Here is an 18,043-nt window from a genome sequence, read left to right on the forward strand (position 1 = left end):
TAATCATTTCTATAATTTCTTTATTAGAAAAAAAAAAAAAAAATATATATATATATATATATATATATATATATATATATATATATACTGACTCCAAGCTTTTGAATGATATAGTGTATAATGTTACAAAAGCTTTTTATTTCAGATAATTGCTGATCTTTGGATCCTTCGTCAAAGAATCATGAACAAAATGTACTCAACTGTTTTGAATAATAATAATAATAATTCTAATAATAATAGTTTGTTGAACAGCAAATCAGCATATTAATGATTTCTGAAAGTAATGATGCTGAAAATTTAGCTTTGATCACAGAAAATAAATTACATTTTAAAATATATTTAAATAGAAAGCAGTTATTTTAAACAGTAAAAAATCTAACTGTTCAAAAACTTTTGACTGGCGGTGTTGTAGAATGTCAGTGCAAAGAAAACTGTTCTATTCTAGTCTCAAATTATGTTCACCTTAATTTTCTTCTGTTTTCTTGATAAAATACAAATTTGGAAGAAAGAGTAAGTAAAGGATAATACAGGTACAGCAGTTACTATTGCAAAATAACTCCAGACAGGGAGATTATTGAAAATGGATGATTATGGATGAGCTTTATGTGTCACACACTGCTGCGTTTACCAGGTATGTACATATATTTTCATGAAATTAATTTAAGTTTAAACTGATTCATTATAGATAGAGAAATTATGGAAATTAGGCGAGCCAAGGTTTTGTCTTCACATGACAGTAAAGGGTTAACTTCCTTCATGCCCATCCCACATGATAATCAGTGGTGGAGCCCAAGAGCCGAGGGCCAGTGATGACCATCACGCTACAAACCTCGCTGAACACTCTCACAACACTCACACTCAGGAAATCACGGCTCTACAATGGCAGACAAGTCTCTTCCTAACAGATCTCCAAATGGATCACCAAATCTAAATTTCAATCAAGGATAAGAGTTTAGAAAAAGACCAAGAATCTAAGAAATGGAAGAATATCATCTGTGATGGGTAAATAGCATTCAATTGTCATCTTCCACTTTTTTAATTTAAATTTTTTTAAAGATTTTACTTTTTTGAAATCTGCCTATAAACACAGATCTAAGTTTATCCAGATATTCCATAAATGAACCTAAAATAAATTACCTGTCAGACTCCAACAGATGAATTGCGGGTGGACACAACAACATCAGAATAACAACAGCTTTAACACAACAAAGCAGCAATGGCTACATACTTCACTTCTCTGCACTTCGATGAGACCGCCATATCCTGAAGAGAAACAGGAGCTCTCTGGTGAGCAGAACTTCTGGAAAAGGTCAAAGGTCTTGGGTTAAGCATGGTGTCAGTGGAGGTCTCTGTGGCTTTTATGCTGTGCAGTGTGCTGATGAAAGCCAGAGCTCTGGTGAGTATTTCACTACTGACGTACACTTTATTTACAACACAAATGTTAATATGTCTACTCTGAGGCCAGTCTGCACATATTTGTCTAATCTTTCCATAGTGAAAAAAAGTGTGCTTCATTGAATGTGCACTTTAGATCTTAAAAGCAAATATATATATTTTAAAATCTGTACTTGCGGATATTAAGTTGAGCATACAAAATAAAAGGCCAAAAATATTTTTAAAAAGTGCACTTTGTAACAATGTCAAATTAAAAGTTTTACTTTAAAGTATGTTAAATGTTTTATGTATGCATTATGCATACTATTTTTTTAATCTTTTGTCATGCTTTAAAGAATTACACTTATTTTGGTGTGTTGACTAAAATAGCCTACTAAAGTACATGTGAAGTACTTAATTTTATTTTTAACTGTACTGTTATTCTATATTACATTTAAATTTTTTTTTTTTTAAATGTACTAAATTGCAACTTTATTACAATTGTACAATTGCAAATATATTTTAAATAAATACATCACAAGTTAAAATAAAAGTTACATCAAAACATATTTAAGTTTACCATTAATGCATGTTGTAATACCATTAAGACAATAGAAGTAATTATAAATATTAACAACTAATTGCAATCAATATAAATGTAAACTGTAATACTTTTTCATTCAATTGTAAAAAAACATGCAACTAAGTGTCTGGAAACCTTACATTCAGTTCACACTTAAGTATTAATTAATTTATTCTTATAAAGCACATAATTTCTGTAAAAAGTACTCTTTTTAAAATATGCAAAACTACTTTTTTCACATGTTGTATAATGTATAATGTTTGCTAGTTTAATTGCCAATTTAATTAAATGCATTATTATTATTAAATATGTAATCAAATAGTGGTTCCTTTCTATTTGCTCTTTTCTCTGTAAATAGTTGCAAGTTTGAATTATACAATTGCCTGAATAACTACAGAATTACAACACATTATATGTGACATTAAAAACAATTGTTGCGATAAGACCAAAATAAGTGCAAATATACATTCGCGTTTAAAAGTCTAGCATCAGTAAGATTTTTTAATGTTTTTTAAAGATGTCTCTTATGCTTATCAAAGTTGCATTTATTTGATCAAAATACAGAAAAAAACAATTTTAAGTTTTATATTCTAATATGCTTTAAAATATAATTTATTCCTGTGATGCTGAATTGTTAGCATAATTACTCCAGAATTCAATGTGACGCAATCCTTCAGATATCATTCTAATATGCTAATTTATGATCAATGTTGGAAACATTTGAGGTGCTTAATATTTTTTTGGAACCTGAGACCCTTTTAAGGATTCTTTGATGAATAAAAGTTCAAAAGAACTGTGTTTATTCAAAATAGAAATCTTTTCTAACAATAAAAAAGCATCAATTTAATACATCCTTGCTGAATAAAAGTATCAATTTGTTTTAAAGCAAGAAAGAAAGAAAAAAATGACTGATCCAAACTGAACGGCATGGTATATTGTTTCAAAACAATTCTCATTTAAATAAATGCTGACCTTTTTTTAATGTTTTATTCATCAAAAAATCCTGAAAAAAGTATCACATGTTCAAAAAAATATTAATCAACATAAATTAATACTAATATATATATTTAACTTAATCTTATTCCATCATATTCAAAGTCGTTGACTGGTTGAACATAGATGATCGTCTTTACTTGATCAGCTTTCTCAATTATCAGTTGGATCGATGTCTCATCAGCCACACAAATAGATTTGTTTGGTTTGAGTGGCTTGTGAGAAGACCGCAGACAGAGCGTGTGTGTGTGAGATTCCCCAGCCAAGAAATCACTCAGGCAAAGGGAAAATTACCCTTTTCACCTTTCACTCTTTTTTCATATTTTTTGTTAGGTAATATACAGTGGCCTGCAAAAGTTTGGGAACCCCTTGCTGAATCTGTGAAAATGTGAATAATTTTAACAAAATAAGAGAGATAATACAAAATGCATGTTATTTTTTATTTAGTATTGTCCTATATTTTACATAAAAATTTCTACATATAGTCCATGTGTTACATGTGTGGTTATCTGCATGATCTATGACTGTTTTTTTGTTTTGTGATGGTTGTTCATGAGTCCCTTGTTTGTTCTGAACAGTTAAACTGCCTGCTCTTCTTCAGATAAATCCTCCAGGTCCTACAGATTCTTCAGTTTTCCAGCCTCTTTTATATATTTGAACCCTTTCCAGCAGTGACTGTATGACTTGGAGATCCATCTTTTCAAACTCAGGACAATTGAGAGACTCAAACACAACTATTAAAAAAGGTTTAAACATTCACTGATGCTCCAGAAGAAAACACAATGTATTAAGAGCCAGGGGGTGAAAACTTCTTAAATTTGAAGATCAGGGTAAATTGTATTTAATTTGTCTTCCGGGAAACATGCAAGTATCTTCTGTTGCGTTTAAAGGGCAGTACTAAATGGGGGGGAAATGATATTTCAACAAAATATTGTTGAAAAATTTGGACATCTTCATCCTGTTCAGAAGTGTTCACCCCCTTGTTCTTAATGCATCGTGTTTCCTTCTGGAGCATCAGTGAACGTTTGAACCTTTTTTAATAGTTGTGTCAAAGTCCCTCAGTTGTCCTCAGTGTGAAAAGATGGATCTCAAAATCATACGAAGAATCTGCAGGACCTGGATTTTTCTGAAGAACAGTGCTCAGTTTAACTGTTCAGAATAAACAAGGGACTCATGAACAACCATCACAAAACAAAAAAAAAGTCATAGATCATCCAGGTAACCACACACAGTATTAAGAACCAAGGCTTCCCAAAGGAAGGGGGTTATTTTAATAATTTTAGCTATTTTTTTGTCTTGTTGACTAACATCTTTTATGTAAATTATCTTACTCAGGACAGTACTAAATAAAAAATTACATGCATTTTATATGATCACTCTTATTTTGTTAAAATTATTCACATTTTAACAGATTCTGCAAGGGGTTCCCAACCTTTCACATGCCACTGTAGGTAGCAAATCTTAGTTGTTTGTTTAAACTGGTATCTGCAAACAAAAAATGTGAAAGGCAAGCTCAGTTCTTTTGGGGAAAAAAAAAACTGTTCTAAAACGTACCTTTACAAAATTTACAAAAGCTGACAGTACACTTTTGTACCTTATTTACCCTTAATGGATACATTAGGTATATATACATAGACACATTAAAACCTAAAGAGTATATATTAGTACTTACATTTTTAAGGTTGTGCATGTCCTGTGTTTCATGCTAATGAAGAAAGGAAAGTGTGTCTCTTTGTTTCTGCTGTCAGCCTCAGAAAGACTTACTGGCTAATGCATGCACATGCTCACTGAAGCAGAAAATGAGTTGGTCAGCGAGAGATGAATGCTTGATAAACAGACAATTTAGAAATGGCATTAACATGACCCTGAAAAGCGCCATTGATCAAGACCTCTGCCATGCCACTAATTGCATCTTCACTGGAGAAGACAGTTGTTCGAACATCCTAGTGAAATACATTTTCAAAATATTTCAGATGTTTTTAGATTTTAAATATTTTATAACATTTTTAAACTACTTTAAAAAGTGTACTTTTTGATTACTGAAATAAAATAACCCCCTTTAAATAGAAATTAAATGCGAAATGAAAAAAACTTGTTTTTATATCTATAAATCTATCTGACATTCTTACAGTTGTTTGAACACTGGGCAGTCACACAAACCAGTTATTAGGAATCAATGGCATTAGTGCGTTTTCCAAAAGTAAAAACTGTAAATCAAATGAGACAGTTGGTTAATCGACTCTACAGCATTTTCAGTGTAAGGATTTCACCTGTAATCTATTCGTAATACACTCACCGGACAATTTCTTAGGTGCACCTTGAGATTTTGGTCTATATTGGCATGATAGTATTACGTAGTTGCTGCAGATTTGTCAGCTGAAAATCTGTAATGTGAATCTTCTGTTCCACCACATCCCAAAGCTGCTCTATTGGATTGAGATCAGGTGACTGTAGAGGCCATTTGAATATAGTGAACTCATTATCATGTTTAAGAAACCAGTTTGAGATCATTTTAGCTTTTAGCAATTTATACTTCTGGACATAGCCAGAAAGGCTACATTGTGGTCATAAAGATATGGAGATGGTCAGCAACAATACTTAGGAAGGATGTGGCATTTAAACGATGCTCAACTGGCACTAAGGGGCCCAAAATATGCCAAGAAAATATCCCAAACACCATTACACCACAACCACCAGCCACAAAGCAGGATGGTTCCATCCATGCTTTCATGTTGTTTGTGTGGTCTTCTACTGATGTAGCCTAAGTTTTGATGTCTTTTGCTTTCAGAGATGCTCTTCTGCATTGTAACAACTGGTTAGTTAAATTACTGCCTTTCTATCAGCTCTAACCTGTCTGGCCATTCTCCTTTGACCTCTGGTATAAACAAGGCACTATAAACAAGGCACTTTCGCCCACAGAACTGCTGCTCACTGGATATTTTCTAATAAAGTGGCTAATGCTTTGATTTTAATGTTATCCTGAAATCATGTGACTTGTTGTGGAGTATGTTCTGTTGCTTTGACCAGACAATTTGGTATAAAGCATAAACTTACACTGAAGGAGAGACCCAAGCCAATATCATAGATATTTGAAGTTGGGCTCTGGACTTGGCCCAGTAAGCAACCATATGATGTTAAGTTTTGTTCTTTAGAAATTGTTCAATGTTTGTTGATTGGAACTGTGAAATATAAGCAACCTCATTTATCCAGGCAAGGAAGTCAGTGCCTCCTCAAAATACCAGATGAGGAAAAAAGTCATAGTAAAAAAATAAAACAATGCAAATATTACAAAATATAACATTAAAAAGTATATAAATCACTTGTTTTTTTAAAGAAACACTGTCCAACAGCGACACCAGCAGGTAAAGTTACAGCTGGAGTCCGCATCTCTCTAGTATCCCCTGAGCTGAGCCCATTGAGTTTTAACAGACCCCCTAAAGCATGCAGTGTGTTTGGTGGGAGGTAATTAAAAATTAATGAGGGAAAGTCACCTGAGAGGAGGCAATGCCTCCATCGCGATATGATTGGATGTAATTGGTTGCGTTCGGCTGTATTTGGTTCATGCAATAAATCCTGCCTCTTGTGTTTGTGCGTGTTCCACGTTCACAAGTCAGTCTGAATAAACAATATATTGGCATTAATGGGAAGACTAATTTAAAAGTGTAGTATTTAAAATGATCTTTTGACACATAAGTCTCGATTAGTTCCGGGTTTAATGAAGGCCTGCCTTCCGAAAAAAGGAAATATGTTTTGATTGGTTAGCTGTCCCACTGCGTTGTGATTGGCAAACAGAAGTTAAGTGAAGCTATCTACACTGTATGATGAATAAATCTCTTATGACACACTGCACACATCTGCGGTGCGTTACGGCTCCGACGCAGCAACCAGAGTAGATTGTGGCTTCCGCCTGTGTTTTTCGACCCCCTGTACTGCACACGTCTGCGACACGTTACAGCTCTGAAGCGGCGACTCTAGTCAGTGCTTGTGTTTATACCCACAGTGCTGCGGCTCGTTTAAGCAGTTCTCCGCGCTGCATCGCTAAAGTTAGGCTAATCCCCAACCTCGTCCCTACCCTCCCTCCAACAATTAAAATTTCCGTGGGCGGGATTTAATTTAATGATATTCTAATGGACCGCGTTGTGACATCATTGCATGCGGAAAAATGTTGTAGTCCAAAGGAGCCGTTCGTTGTAGTTCTTGAAAAGGGATTTAAAAAAAAAAAAAAAAAAAAATTTCCTTTTGGAGTGGACTTTGAGATTTGTAACTTTGTAGACTTAGATATAACCACTTTGTTATGTCAAAATAAGATGAAATAGCTTGAAAACATGATCTGAGTAATTGGTTTGTTTAAATTTAAAGTAAATCTGGTGTAATTAAAGTAAACATTGTTTGTGACCAACATTTCTTAAGGTTTGATGACTGATGATTCGAAAAATGAAAAAATAGTTAAAAGTTAACTATTAAAGAATAGCCGAACATAAGTTCACAAATAAAATACATTGTTTAAATTGTCACTGCCTTGAGATATTATTTTGAAATAAATGTAAAATGCTTAAAAACATTAACTTGGTACATACTAGGTTTAATGAATATAATACTGATTACACTGCAAATGTAAAGATATAAAATAGAATTGTTTATTTTTTCCTTTGACAGAAATAATGTTTATTTAACCAAGAAATTTACATTTGATTAAAAAAAGAAAAAACATTGAGGACTTTGCTTCCTCATTTCTGAACAACACTGCACACTACTGCATTTATCATATTAAAACAATACAAATTTTGGGGTTGTCTGTGCATAACTCACTGTAAATATTCTAGGGTGTTTTGAATGGTTGCTACAGAGTTACTAAGTTGTTTAGTTGTTCAGGGTGGTTGCAAGGAAGTTGCTTACATTCAGATCAAAAGTGCTCATTTTTAAGTCTCTCAGCCTGGAACTAGCCTGGCCAACCAGCAAGTATGCAGCCGGCCACTGAATACAATAAATCTAGTGTCCACACAGCTGATATTTACCTGTTGTAGTTTTTCCACGTTGTGTGCATGAAATAGCTAGACACAGACACAGTCAAATTGCCACATAGGAGAAGCATCACTAAGTAAGCGTCATTGTTTGTGGCCCTCCAAACCAAAAATGACTTTTCAGCCAAATATTATAAGTTGCAAATATGTTTGAATGCTTAGAAAAGTAATGGACACCTTTCCTCAAGAGTAATGTTTGAAAGTATGTGACAATTACAGTACGTCAGAGTTTGTTCTGTAATTTTTCTGCATGGTCATTCTTTCCTTAACTCATTTTAGACACCTTCTTCTTTCTTTCTTACTTTCTGAGTCTCATGGTCAGTAGGTGTGTGAGTCTGAGGTTTTGTTTGGTGGTTGTGAATGTATTCAGGGCACAAATGCTCCTGTGTGTTTTCAGTCGTGAGGATCCAGCGATCAGGGCTCATAATGTGGCATGGTGGTGAGGGATAGCCATGGGTGTGGGGTGTGTAAGGTTGAATATGCTCTCTCATCCTGAAGGTTGAAGAGAGCTCGTCACATACCACAGGACAGTGCAAATATTTCACAACACTGAGAGACAGCACATCAGCCTAAAAGAAGGTATGCCAGATGTGGTGATGGATGGATGATATGTCAGTGATTTCAGCTGAGATCATGGAAAATGAAAAACCAACACAAATATGCTTAGAAATGAAGGGAGGTTTCTGTCAGTCTTTATGATCTGACGTCTCACACACATCTCCTCTGCACTGCAGGTGAAATTTTAAAATAACAGAACCACTAATGGAGTATCATACACTGACTTTCATTTTTGGCATGTTTTTTTTTATTTTGTGTGCTATTGCACCATTCAGCAGTGCTGATCTGGGTTAAGCATGTACTACTGTGACCTACATTATATAAGTTAGTTGTTTATTTGGTTAAATGAAAATTGGCTTTCTCTGTTGCTCTTCTTTCAGATTGATTCTGATGACGTCATCACCAGAGATGAACAGATCTTTCTTCTGATTGGTGCACGGACGAGGTGTGAGAGAAGCATCCGTGCCCAGTTCGATGTTGTCAGAGGTATTATAGTGTATCTCTGCTTGATAGATGCACTTTATTGTGATTTTTCTTTGGAAAAAAATGCATGTAAATGTGTGTGTGTGCAAAGGGGCATTTTACAATGTCATTGTTAGTAACGCCCCAACCTTAGATATTAAACTTTGACACGTCAAGGGTTAAGATTTTCACCTGGTGGATGATAAAAAAGGATTAAAAAACCCCATATGACTCATATGTGCTGATATCTGGCCTATCAGTAAAATTAAGTGTGATATTTTTGGCATAATATAAACTGCATAAAACAGACGGCTGCCGGCACAATCAAAGGCTTGCATCTTCCTACCCCTACAGATCCAATTTCCGGAAGACAGCAGGATTTATGGTTGTGGTAAATTAGACTGCAGCCCTGTTTATATAAAGATTTTATGATAAGGAATATTGATTTGAGCTCAGGTTCCTTTGTTATTCATAGAGATGAGTCACTTTATAGCAGGATGCTAAAGAACCCAGAACCATGGGATAAATACGGATCCACTGCTGTTGGGTTACAACAAAATATTCAGTATTTGTACCATAGCTTCCAACACTATGTTGAGGAGATTAACTTGCCTTGTCACTTTCAAACAACTTTTTGGGGAAAAATGCATATATTTTGAGTTAAGTACTCTCTGTGTCATACTGAAATGTATGAGTCTGATGTTTGTTAGAGGATCACTGTGTTCCTGAGTGGGATGGGATCATTTGCTGGCCCTCAGGAAAACCTGGTCAGATGGTTGCAGTTTTGTGTCCTGAGTACATCTATGACTTCAACCACAGAGGTCTGTTAAACCCCCCTGAACAATATAAAAGAAAATATTAGATGTAAACCAGCTGTGTTTTCATTTTACTGACAAATATGCTTTTATAAACTAAAAAGCACGCCAAGTATTGAAATTGCATAGTTACAAGCTGTGTTGGGGTAACACATTACAAGTAACGCTAGTTACGTAGTCAGATTACTTTTTTCAGGTAACTAGTAAATGAATGCATTACTTTTAAATATACAACAAAATATCTGAGTTACTATTTCAAACAAGTAACGCAAGTTAGAACTTCCTTCAGCCTGAGGGTTATTCCGTTTTACTTTTGGTGTGAAAGGGCCTTTACAATTAGCAAAAACATAACTTTATCATGCCCAGCCCAGGTGACAAAAAGTAATGCAAAAATATATCACTTTCCATAGAAAGTAATTAAGTAACAGAATTAGTTAATTTATATGGAGTAACAAAATATTGTAATGCCTTACTTTACTTTTCCCAACACTGGTTATGACATACATACTTGTATTACATACAAGTATACTTGAATTTGATTGAAGTTTACTTATTTACTTTTTGTTTTCTTCTGTGAGGTTCAGGTTCATTTTCTTAGTATGTAACTTTCTGATGTTGAAGGATTAGTTCACTTCCACAATGAAAATTTCCTGATAATTTACTCACCCCCCATGTCATCTAAGATGTTCATGTCTTTCTTAACTCATTTGAAAATATTTTTTGTGTGTGTGTCTGTGGAAAACATTCCAGAATTTTTCTCCATATAGTGGACTTCAGTGGGACCTAATGGGTTGAAGGTCCAAATTGCAGTTTCAATGCACTTCAAAGGGCTCAACATGATCCCAGCCAAGAAACAAGGGCTTTGTCATTTTTAAAAAAAAATAAAAATGTATATACTTTTTAACCACAAATGCTCATCTTGCTATAGCTCTGTGATGCATGTCCGTGACTTCACGCAATGTTGGAAAGGTCAAATGTGGTTAGTTCTTTGTCTATGTACTTCAGTTCAAAAAGGTAGGGTAGGGTGAAAAAGTGAAAAACATCTAACTTTTCTCCTCCAACTTCAAAAACGTCCAACATCATAAACTGTCTTTGCACTTTTGCTTTAATCACTGGGTACTTACACCTACATCAAACGTGACTACATAAGGTCAGGTTAATGCGAGACAAGCATTTGTTGTTAAAGAGTATATGTGATGCAATCTGGGAAAACTCGTCGGATGTCACGCTGGGATGTTTTCGGAATATTCGAAAAATAGGTTGAATGTAAATTTTTTGTTAAAATTAGGTTTACATTAAATTATTCTTCTATAACATCTTGTCTATCATCAATGATTGATTGTTTCACCACATAAGTCCCTCTTTCCTTGGCTGGGATCATGTAGAGCCCTTTAAACCTGCACTGAAACTGCAGTTTGGACCTTCAACCTGTTGGCTCCCATTGAAGTCAACTATATGGAGAAAAATCCTGGAATGTCTTCCTCAAAACTTTACAGCCAAGTGTATATCTGATAAAGTATAATCTTTTATTAATATTTCTGTTTTACATGGATTTAGGACACGCATATCGCCACTGTGATGCATCAGGAAACTGGGAGCAGGTGTCCACAATAAACCGGACATGGGCCAACTACACAGAATGCACAACTTACCTGCACACCAACCACAGCGATCAGGAGGTGCGTGCATTTTTCATAACTCATAAGCAGCTATAATGTAATTGGTGGCATGTATTTCTTTAACTATTTCTCATACATCAGGTTAGTTATTCAAACAAATTTTTATTTGTAAGTTTTAAACTTCAGTACGACCACCATTTTCAGAATGATTAGATCAACAGAATGGGTGAAAAATTCATAGATTAAACTAAAGGAATAGCCCAAACCTATAAACCAGAATACCACAGATACATTGACTTGGACTCCTTTTACATGGGTCAGTATTCAACCATCTAGCAACCAAAAAGAAACATCTGCATAGCAACACATAACAACTATTTAGTCTGGAGATGAAGAGTTTTTTTTTTTTGTCTGAAGGTCTAGAACAAGAGAATAGACTGAAATGTATTAACTTTTGTGCACAATTTGTGTTTGATTAGGAGGTCTTTGAGCGTCTTTACCTCATGTACACTATTGGATACTCCATATCACTGGCGGCATTACTGGTGGCTGTCTTTATCCTTTGCTATTTCAAGTAAGTAAGTGAAAAATTAACATTTCAACAAGACAGATTTGATAGACAAGTTTTTAAATATAATAGTAGCACTGAATACATCCATAACAGTATTTCAGGATTTCCATGTCCACCACAGTCTGTGGCTGATGAGAGTGTCTTGATGCCTATCTGCACCCATGTGTACAGATAGCAGACTTTTGTTGATTGAGATATCTTTGCTATGATATGACCAGACAGTCAGGAGGTCCTCTGCTGTCTGAGGAAGAGAGCAGTGAAAAGTTGCACCAGGCTTTTTGTAATTTACCCATGCAAAACTCAAACATTACATTCAGTTTGTACTACATTCTATTTAACCATATTTCAAAGACAATGAAATGTCAAGTAACTGGGTCATTCTATAACTGTGGGTACATCTCATGTCTGTGAAATATATTTTGAATATATTTTTTATCAATATAAAGCCCGATGTTTAATTTTCTAATACCTAATTATATTTATCCCAACCACACTACCAAATGTTGAAAAAGCAATATCTTTTGTTCAAAAATGATGTTCATATCACATACAATCCTAGTATTCATCTGTCCGATTTTGTAAAGTTGCTCATTCTACTCTGCATTTAAGCATGAAAATGATCTCAAATATAAATTAATTTCATAGTTTTGCCTTCAGTTAGATTAGGTTATCAAGACATTTGGGGGTGTTTCAAATATAATAAGTGTTTATTGTGATATAACTTGTTTTATTTGTGTCCGAAAAACCATTGTCAATTAAGTTACCCACTAGAAAACCCCTCTCAAAAAGGAATGGTTTGTCCTATTCTCGCATAATTTGCACAGTATGATGATATTTCTTTTAGAAGCACATGGATGAAACACTAAAAATTATGTTCTCTCGTTCTTTCCCCCAATATTGCTTAAACTAGCAAACCTGTGTCAAGAGTGGATTAATTGACTGTCAACAGTGTTATACAAGTATTATTGCTGCAAGACAATTTAACTAAAACTTATCTTTTGTTTATGAAAATATATTTCTAAACATACCTAGGCTTTCTAGGCTTCCATGTTGAGTATACGCCCAAAACACTAAAATGTCAGCTAAGTTACCTGTCAACTGTGTTACCCAGTAAAGGTAACATGGTGGAAAGCAGCAAACATAGATGGTATTTTATGCACATTTTCCTACAGATCGCCTTTATTTATATAGCACTTTATGCAATATAGATTGTTTCAAAGCAGCTATGTAAGGTCATGTTTGGGTTTTTGGGAAAAAAGGAAAACTTTTTTCTTCACATCGTCAAATTCTAAATGTACCCCTAATTATAGAATGTCCCAATTAATTAATAGACAAGTAATTATCAAATTGCTTATAAGGATGGACTTAAGTCCATAAGTTTATAAGTTTTACTCTTAAGTTCAATTAAGTGCATTTAATATAAAATAAAATTATAATAGATGTCATTTAATGTCAGAACTGAATGTCAGAAAACATTACAGTCAGTTCACACCTAATTATATAGGGTAGCTGCATCTGAAATCACACAGGTATGAGATTTGACTTCACAACTACTGTGTCTTTTTTTTTTCTAGACGCCTCCATTGCACCCGTAATTACATCCACATCCACCTCTTCACCTCATTCATATGCCGAGCAATCAGTATATTTGTGAAAGACGCCGTTCTTTATGGCGTCACGGATGAGGGCAAACTAGAGGATGGGGCCGTTGGACAAAGACCCTACATGGTACTCACAGAGACACATTTGCACATGAATACATAATTAATGCTTCAGAGCTCAACATTAGTTTATCGGTCTTGTGTGCTGTATCAGGTGGGCTGCAAGGTTGCTGTGACCCTCTTCCTGTATCTCTTGGCAACCAATCATTATTGGATCCTGGTGGAGGGTCTGTACTTGCATAGTCTGATCTTCATGGCTTTCCTTTCTGATAAGAACTGCCTGTGGGCTTTAACAATCATAGGCTGGGGTGAGTTGACACCTTTGTTTTGAAGATAACAGCTGATAGTAATAGTTGTTGAGCCATCGTTATGACCTTGAGAATGACAGAAACTTTGTAGATTAGGTTTCCTTTAACATCCTGTTTCAGTCTCTCTTATTTCCTCTTTCATAGGGATACCGGCAGTGTTTGTATCCATATGGGTCAGTGCCCGGGTGTCTCTGGCAGACACACAGTAAGTTTACACACAAACAGGTGGCACAGATGCATTCAGTGCCTACATGCAAAGATTTCTGTTAAACCTCTAAATGTTAACACCTTGGATCACCTGGGTTCCTTTTGGCTCAAGATGCTGGAATAGGCCCCAACATCCCCATGACCCTACGTGTGGTTTAGAGAATGAATAGGTGGATGATCACCTGGGTGTTGAACTTTGTTTGGCTTTGATTTGAGCTTTTAGGCCATCAGACCACAACATTTTCTTCCAAAAGGTTTAGGTTTTGTCACATAGTTTTTTTTAGCTCCTAGCCATGACCTAATGTTGGTTTTTCTAAAATAGTCTCTGGCTGAACCAGTGAAGTCAAGATATTTATAGTGCAAGCAATATTAATCAGTTACATTAAGCAGTGGTGTGCCACAGGGTTCTGTTCTTAGACCAATTTTGTTTACACTGTATATGTCTCTATTAGTTTTTTATATGCACAATATTTCATACAACTTATATGCTGATGATAAGCAGCTTTATATTCCACTCGATTCAAGTGGTTTTTATTTTGTTCGTTAGTAGGGCCTATATTTGTTAGGCAAGATCAAAACCGTTTTGTCCAGTAATTTTTAACCATTTTTTTATCGTATACTATCCAGGTGCAGCAAGATTCGTTTGCAAACAGTAGCTCAGTTTATAAAATGCAATTACAAACATTCAGATTTGGGAAAAAAATTGATTTCTCAAAAGACCATTAAGTTTGTTGAAAAACAATAGGTCATTTGCTCTGGATTTTTTATAGAGGTTGTGTGAGAAGAAAAAAACATTCAAAAAATATTTAAGAAAGCGCTGAATATTATGTTTAACACTGAAAACATTTTAGCATTGAAGGCTGGGTGTCTTCATCTCTAGGTGCTGGGATATAAGCGCAGGCAATCTGAAATGGATCTATCAAGTACCAATCCTGGCAGCCATTGTTGTAAGAATTTTTTTTCTCCTGTCAATCTCCAAATTTGATTAATCATTTAAATCTTTGAATTCAATATATGTATACGCAATTAAAAAAATCTGTACTTAAAAAAATATATATTCCATATTTTATAAACACTAAACCTATACTATCAGTAAATATCCTGCTGAAAATCACTTATGTTCCTTGAAACTCTTCATCTAGGTAAACTTCTTCCTCTTCCTCAATATCATCAGGGTTTTGGCCTCTAAGTTGTGGGAAACAAACACAGGAAAACTGGACCCTAGACAGCAGTACAGGTTATAAATTACTACACACACACACACATGCACACACATGTTTGTTTTTGTGAATTGTAGGGACTTTCCATAGACCTCTATAGTTTTTATACTGACCAAACGATATTGTCTATCCCCTAACCAAACCACAAACACATACACACACATGTGATTTCTAGTGATTTGTTTACTGTGGCCTGTATAGAAAGCTGCTGAAGTCAACCCTGGTGCTAATGCCACTATTCGGAGTTCATTACATGCTGTTTATGGCCCTTCCATACACTGATGTGACAGGTCTGCTGTGGCAGATTCAGATGCATTATGAGATGCTCTTCAACTCTTCACAGGTATATTACAGTTTTTTAAAAATTGATATTTTATCCTTGAAAAAAATTAGAATAGTCTTTGAATTGGCTATGTTCACAGTGATTTAGACTTGTGACAAGGCAACAGGAATTATTATATTTTCAATGAGAATTGGTGATTTGAGATGTTTAGTTAACATTAGTTAATGCATTAACTTTACATTACATTAACGAACAATGAACAATATATTTGTTACAGTATTTATTAATATTGGTTAACATCAAATACAGCTATTCATTGTTAATGCAGTTCATGTTATCTCAGGTCCATTAAACAATATTAACATTTTCTAACAATTTTCTTTTTTCCACAGGGTTTCTTTGTGGCATTTATTTACTGTTTCTGCAATGGGGAGGTAAGTGTTTGACATTTTTGATTAAGGTTGTATTCACACCTGTCCTGTTTGGTTAGACTAAATTGAACTCAAGTTCGTTTCTCCCCTTGGTGTGGATCTTTTGGGCAGGTGTGAATGCAGCAATCGCACTTGGGTGTGGACCAAACAACCGGACTGAGACCCAGTTGAAGAGGTGGTCTCAGTCCGGTTCCAAATGAACTCTTGTACAGTTGAATGGAGGAACCAATCAACTAATGACCTTAGCACACATGTTGTTTTGTTTACATTTTCTGGTATAGTGTAAAAGTGAATCGCAGCAAAAAAAAAAAAAAAAAAATCAACACTGCATTTGGTCCGGACCAAAGCAAGTGAACTAGCGGACATTCCTGGTGTGAATATTCCCTAATATTTGTGTGTGGTTACTGAATTACCTAAAGTGTGGCTCTGATTGGTGTGAACTTGAACAATTCAATAAAGCTTTCTTGCCTATTGAAAAGTGTTTAAAAGGATGGTTCAACCAAAATTGAAAATTAGCCCATTATTTCCTCACCCTCCAGGCATCCTAGGTGTATGTGACTTTCTTGTTTCAGACAAATCCAGTTGGAGTTATATTAAAAATTATCCTGGCACTTCCAAGCTTTAGAATGGAATAGAGGTGTGTTACTCTTCATCAGTCCAAAACAAGTCCAATGAAGTGCATCCATCCGTAATAAAAAGTGCCTCACATGCAAAAGTTATAAGAAGGACTTAGTAAGCAGGAAAGGGTGCAATATTTTGACCCTTATAGGTGGTAGTTAATAGATGGTTAAGATACTTATCAGAAGTATTAATTAAGATATTAGCCTAATATTTCACCTACCTGACTGGAAATGATAAGAACAAACATGAATGTTGTCAAGATTCTTGCCCTGGAAATCCTGGTTCAGTTTGGCCATCCACAAACCCCTTTTGTTCCTCAGACATCTTCTCAATCTTCTCCTTGATTTGTTATAACTTTTGGCCTATAGTACTCCAAATGTTCTTCCTGGTCTGATCGATTAGTACAGCCCAAAACATGACAATAATTGACAATTATCAGCAAAAACTAATCAGCAAAACTTGCAAGGTTTGTTCTTTTCAGTTGCATTGTTTATGTCCAGTGCCGCCAATATGGCCGACTGATGAGGTGTCATGAAAACACTCTATAGACCAATTTGGAGTAGACGCCACAGTTACGTAGCTTGCAGCTGCACACTCATTGTGGTGGTGGAAAACCACTGCTAATGAGTGGAGGGAAACAGTTAAAATTCATGGAATAAGAGAAAAAATTATTGTTGTGCTTTTGGATGTCAGAATCGGAATGCAAATCATTTTTATAGAATACTGTAGTCAGAGACAACATTGAATGCATTATGAGTAGCAGAGTGTATTTTGACACAGAAGAAACCACATACATCACCTTTAAATTTGTGTTTGTGTCACTCTCTCTTTTTCTCTGTCTCTCTCCCTCTCTTTTTATATCTCTCCACCATGACCAGGTGCAGGCCGAGGTTAAGAAGGCATGGCTGAGACGTAGTCTTGCATTAGACCTGAAGCAGAAAGCTCGTGTCAACAGCAGCGCGGGATGTGGGAGTGGATACTATGGAGGCATGATGTCACACACCACCACACAGAGCGTGTGTCTCAGTGTCAGCGGCACTAAAGGCCTTCCTCTGGGGACCATGGGGGCCAAAGGACAATCACGTCTCCACCATTCAGGAAACTTACCTGGCTACGCGCCTCACGACACAGAGACTGTGTTTTTTACAGTACAGCAGCATGAACTGGTTCTGAGGCGAACTGATGGGAAAGAGTCTCTGTCCAAGCAGACCAGCAGGAATGCAGAGGAAAGTGAGCATGATTTTGAGCCATATTTTGTTGCAGATGATGAACTTTCTGGTTCCATGTCTTGGAAAGAACTGGAAACGATGCTTTGA

General features: G+C 35.3%; 1 protein-coding gene across 1 annotated transcript; it reads left to right on the forward strand.

The window, feature by feature from the left end:
• Positions 1 to 861: 861 nt before the first annotated feature.
• pth3r (parathyroid hormone 3 receptor) lies at positions 862 to 18,043 on the forward strand. Its single transcript, XM_051124675.1, has 14 exons — positions 862 to 1,002; positions 1,145 to 1,396; positions 8,910 to 9,015; positions 9,702 to 9,812; positions 11,364 to 11,485; positions 11,905 to 11,999; positions 13,571 to 13,724; positions 13,812 to 13,965; positions 14,110 to 14,170; positions 15,053 to 15,119; positions 15,315 to 15,409; positions 15,594 to 15,735; positions 16,068 to 16,109; positions 17,606 to 18,043. The coding sequence occupies exons 2-14, from the start codon at positions 1,331 to 1,333 to the stop codon at positions 18,041 to 18,043; spliced, it is 1,653 nt and encodes a 550-aa protein (XP_050980632.1). The 5' UTR covers positions 862 to 1,002; positions 1,145 to 1,330.

This window comes from Labeo rohita, chromosome 12 (assembly GCF_022985175.1).
Source record: "Labeo rohita strain BAU-BD-2019 chromosome 12, IGBB_LRoh.1.0, whole genome shotgun sequence".
NCBI lineage: Eukaryota > Metazoa > Chordata > Actinopteri > Cypriniformes > Cyprinidae > Labeo > Labeo rohita.

Coding starts and splice junctions, on each gene's coding strand:
- pth3r (XM_051124675.1), top strand. CDS start 1,331: ATGGTGTCAGTGGAGGTCTCTGTGGCTTTTATGCTGTGCAGTGTGCTG. Junction 14,171..15,052: donor GTGTCTCTGGCAGACACACA/GTAAGTTTACAC, acceptor CTTCATCTCTAG/GTGCTGGGATATAAGCGCAG. Junction 16,110..17,605: donor ACTGTTTCTGCAATGGGGAG/GTAAGTGTTTGA, acceptor CACCATGACCAG/GTGCAGGCCGAGGTTAAGAA.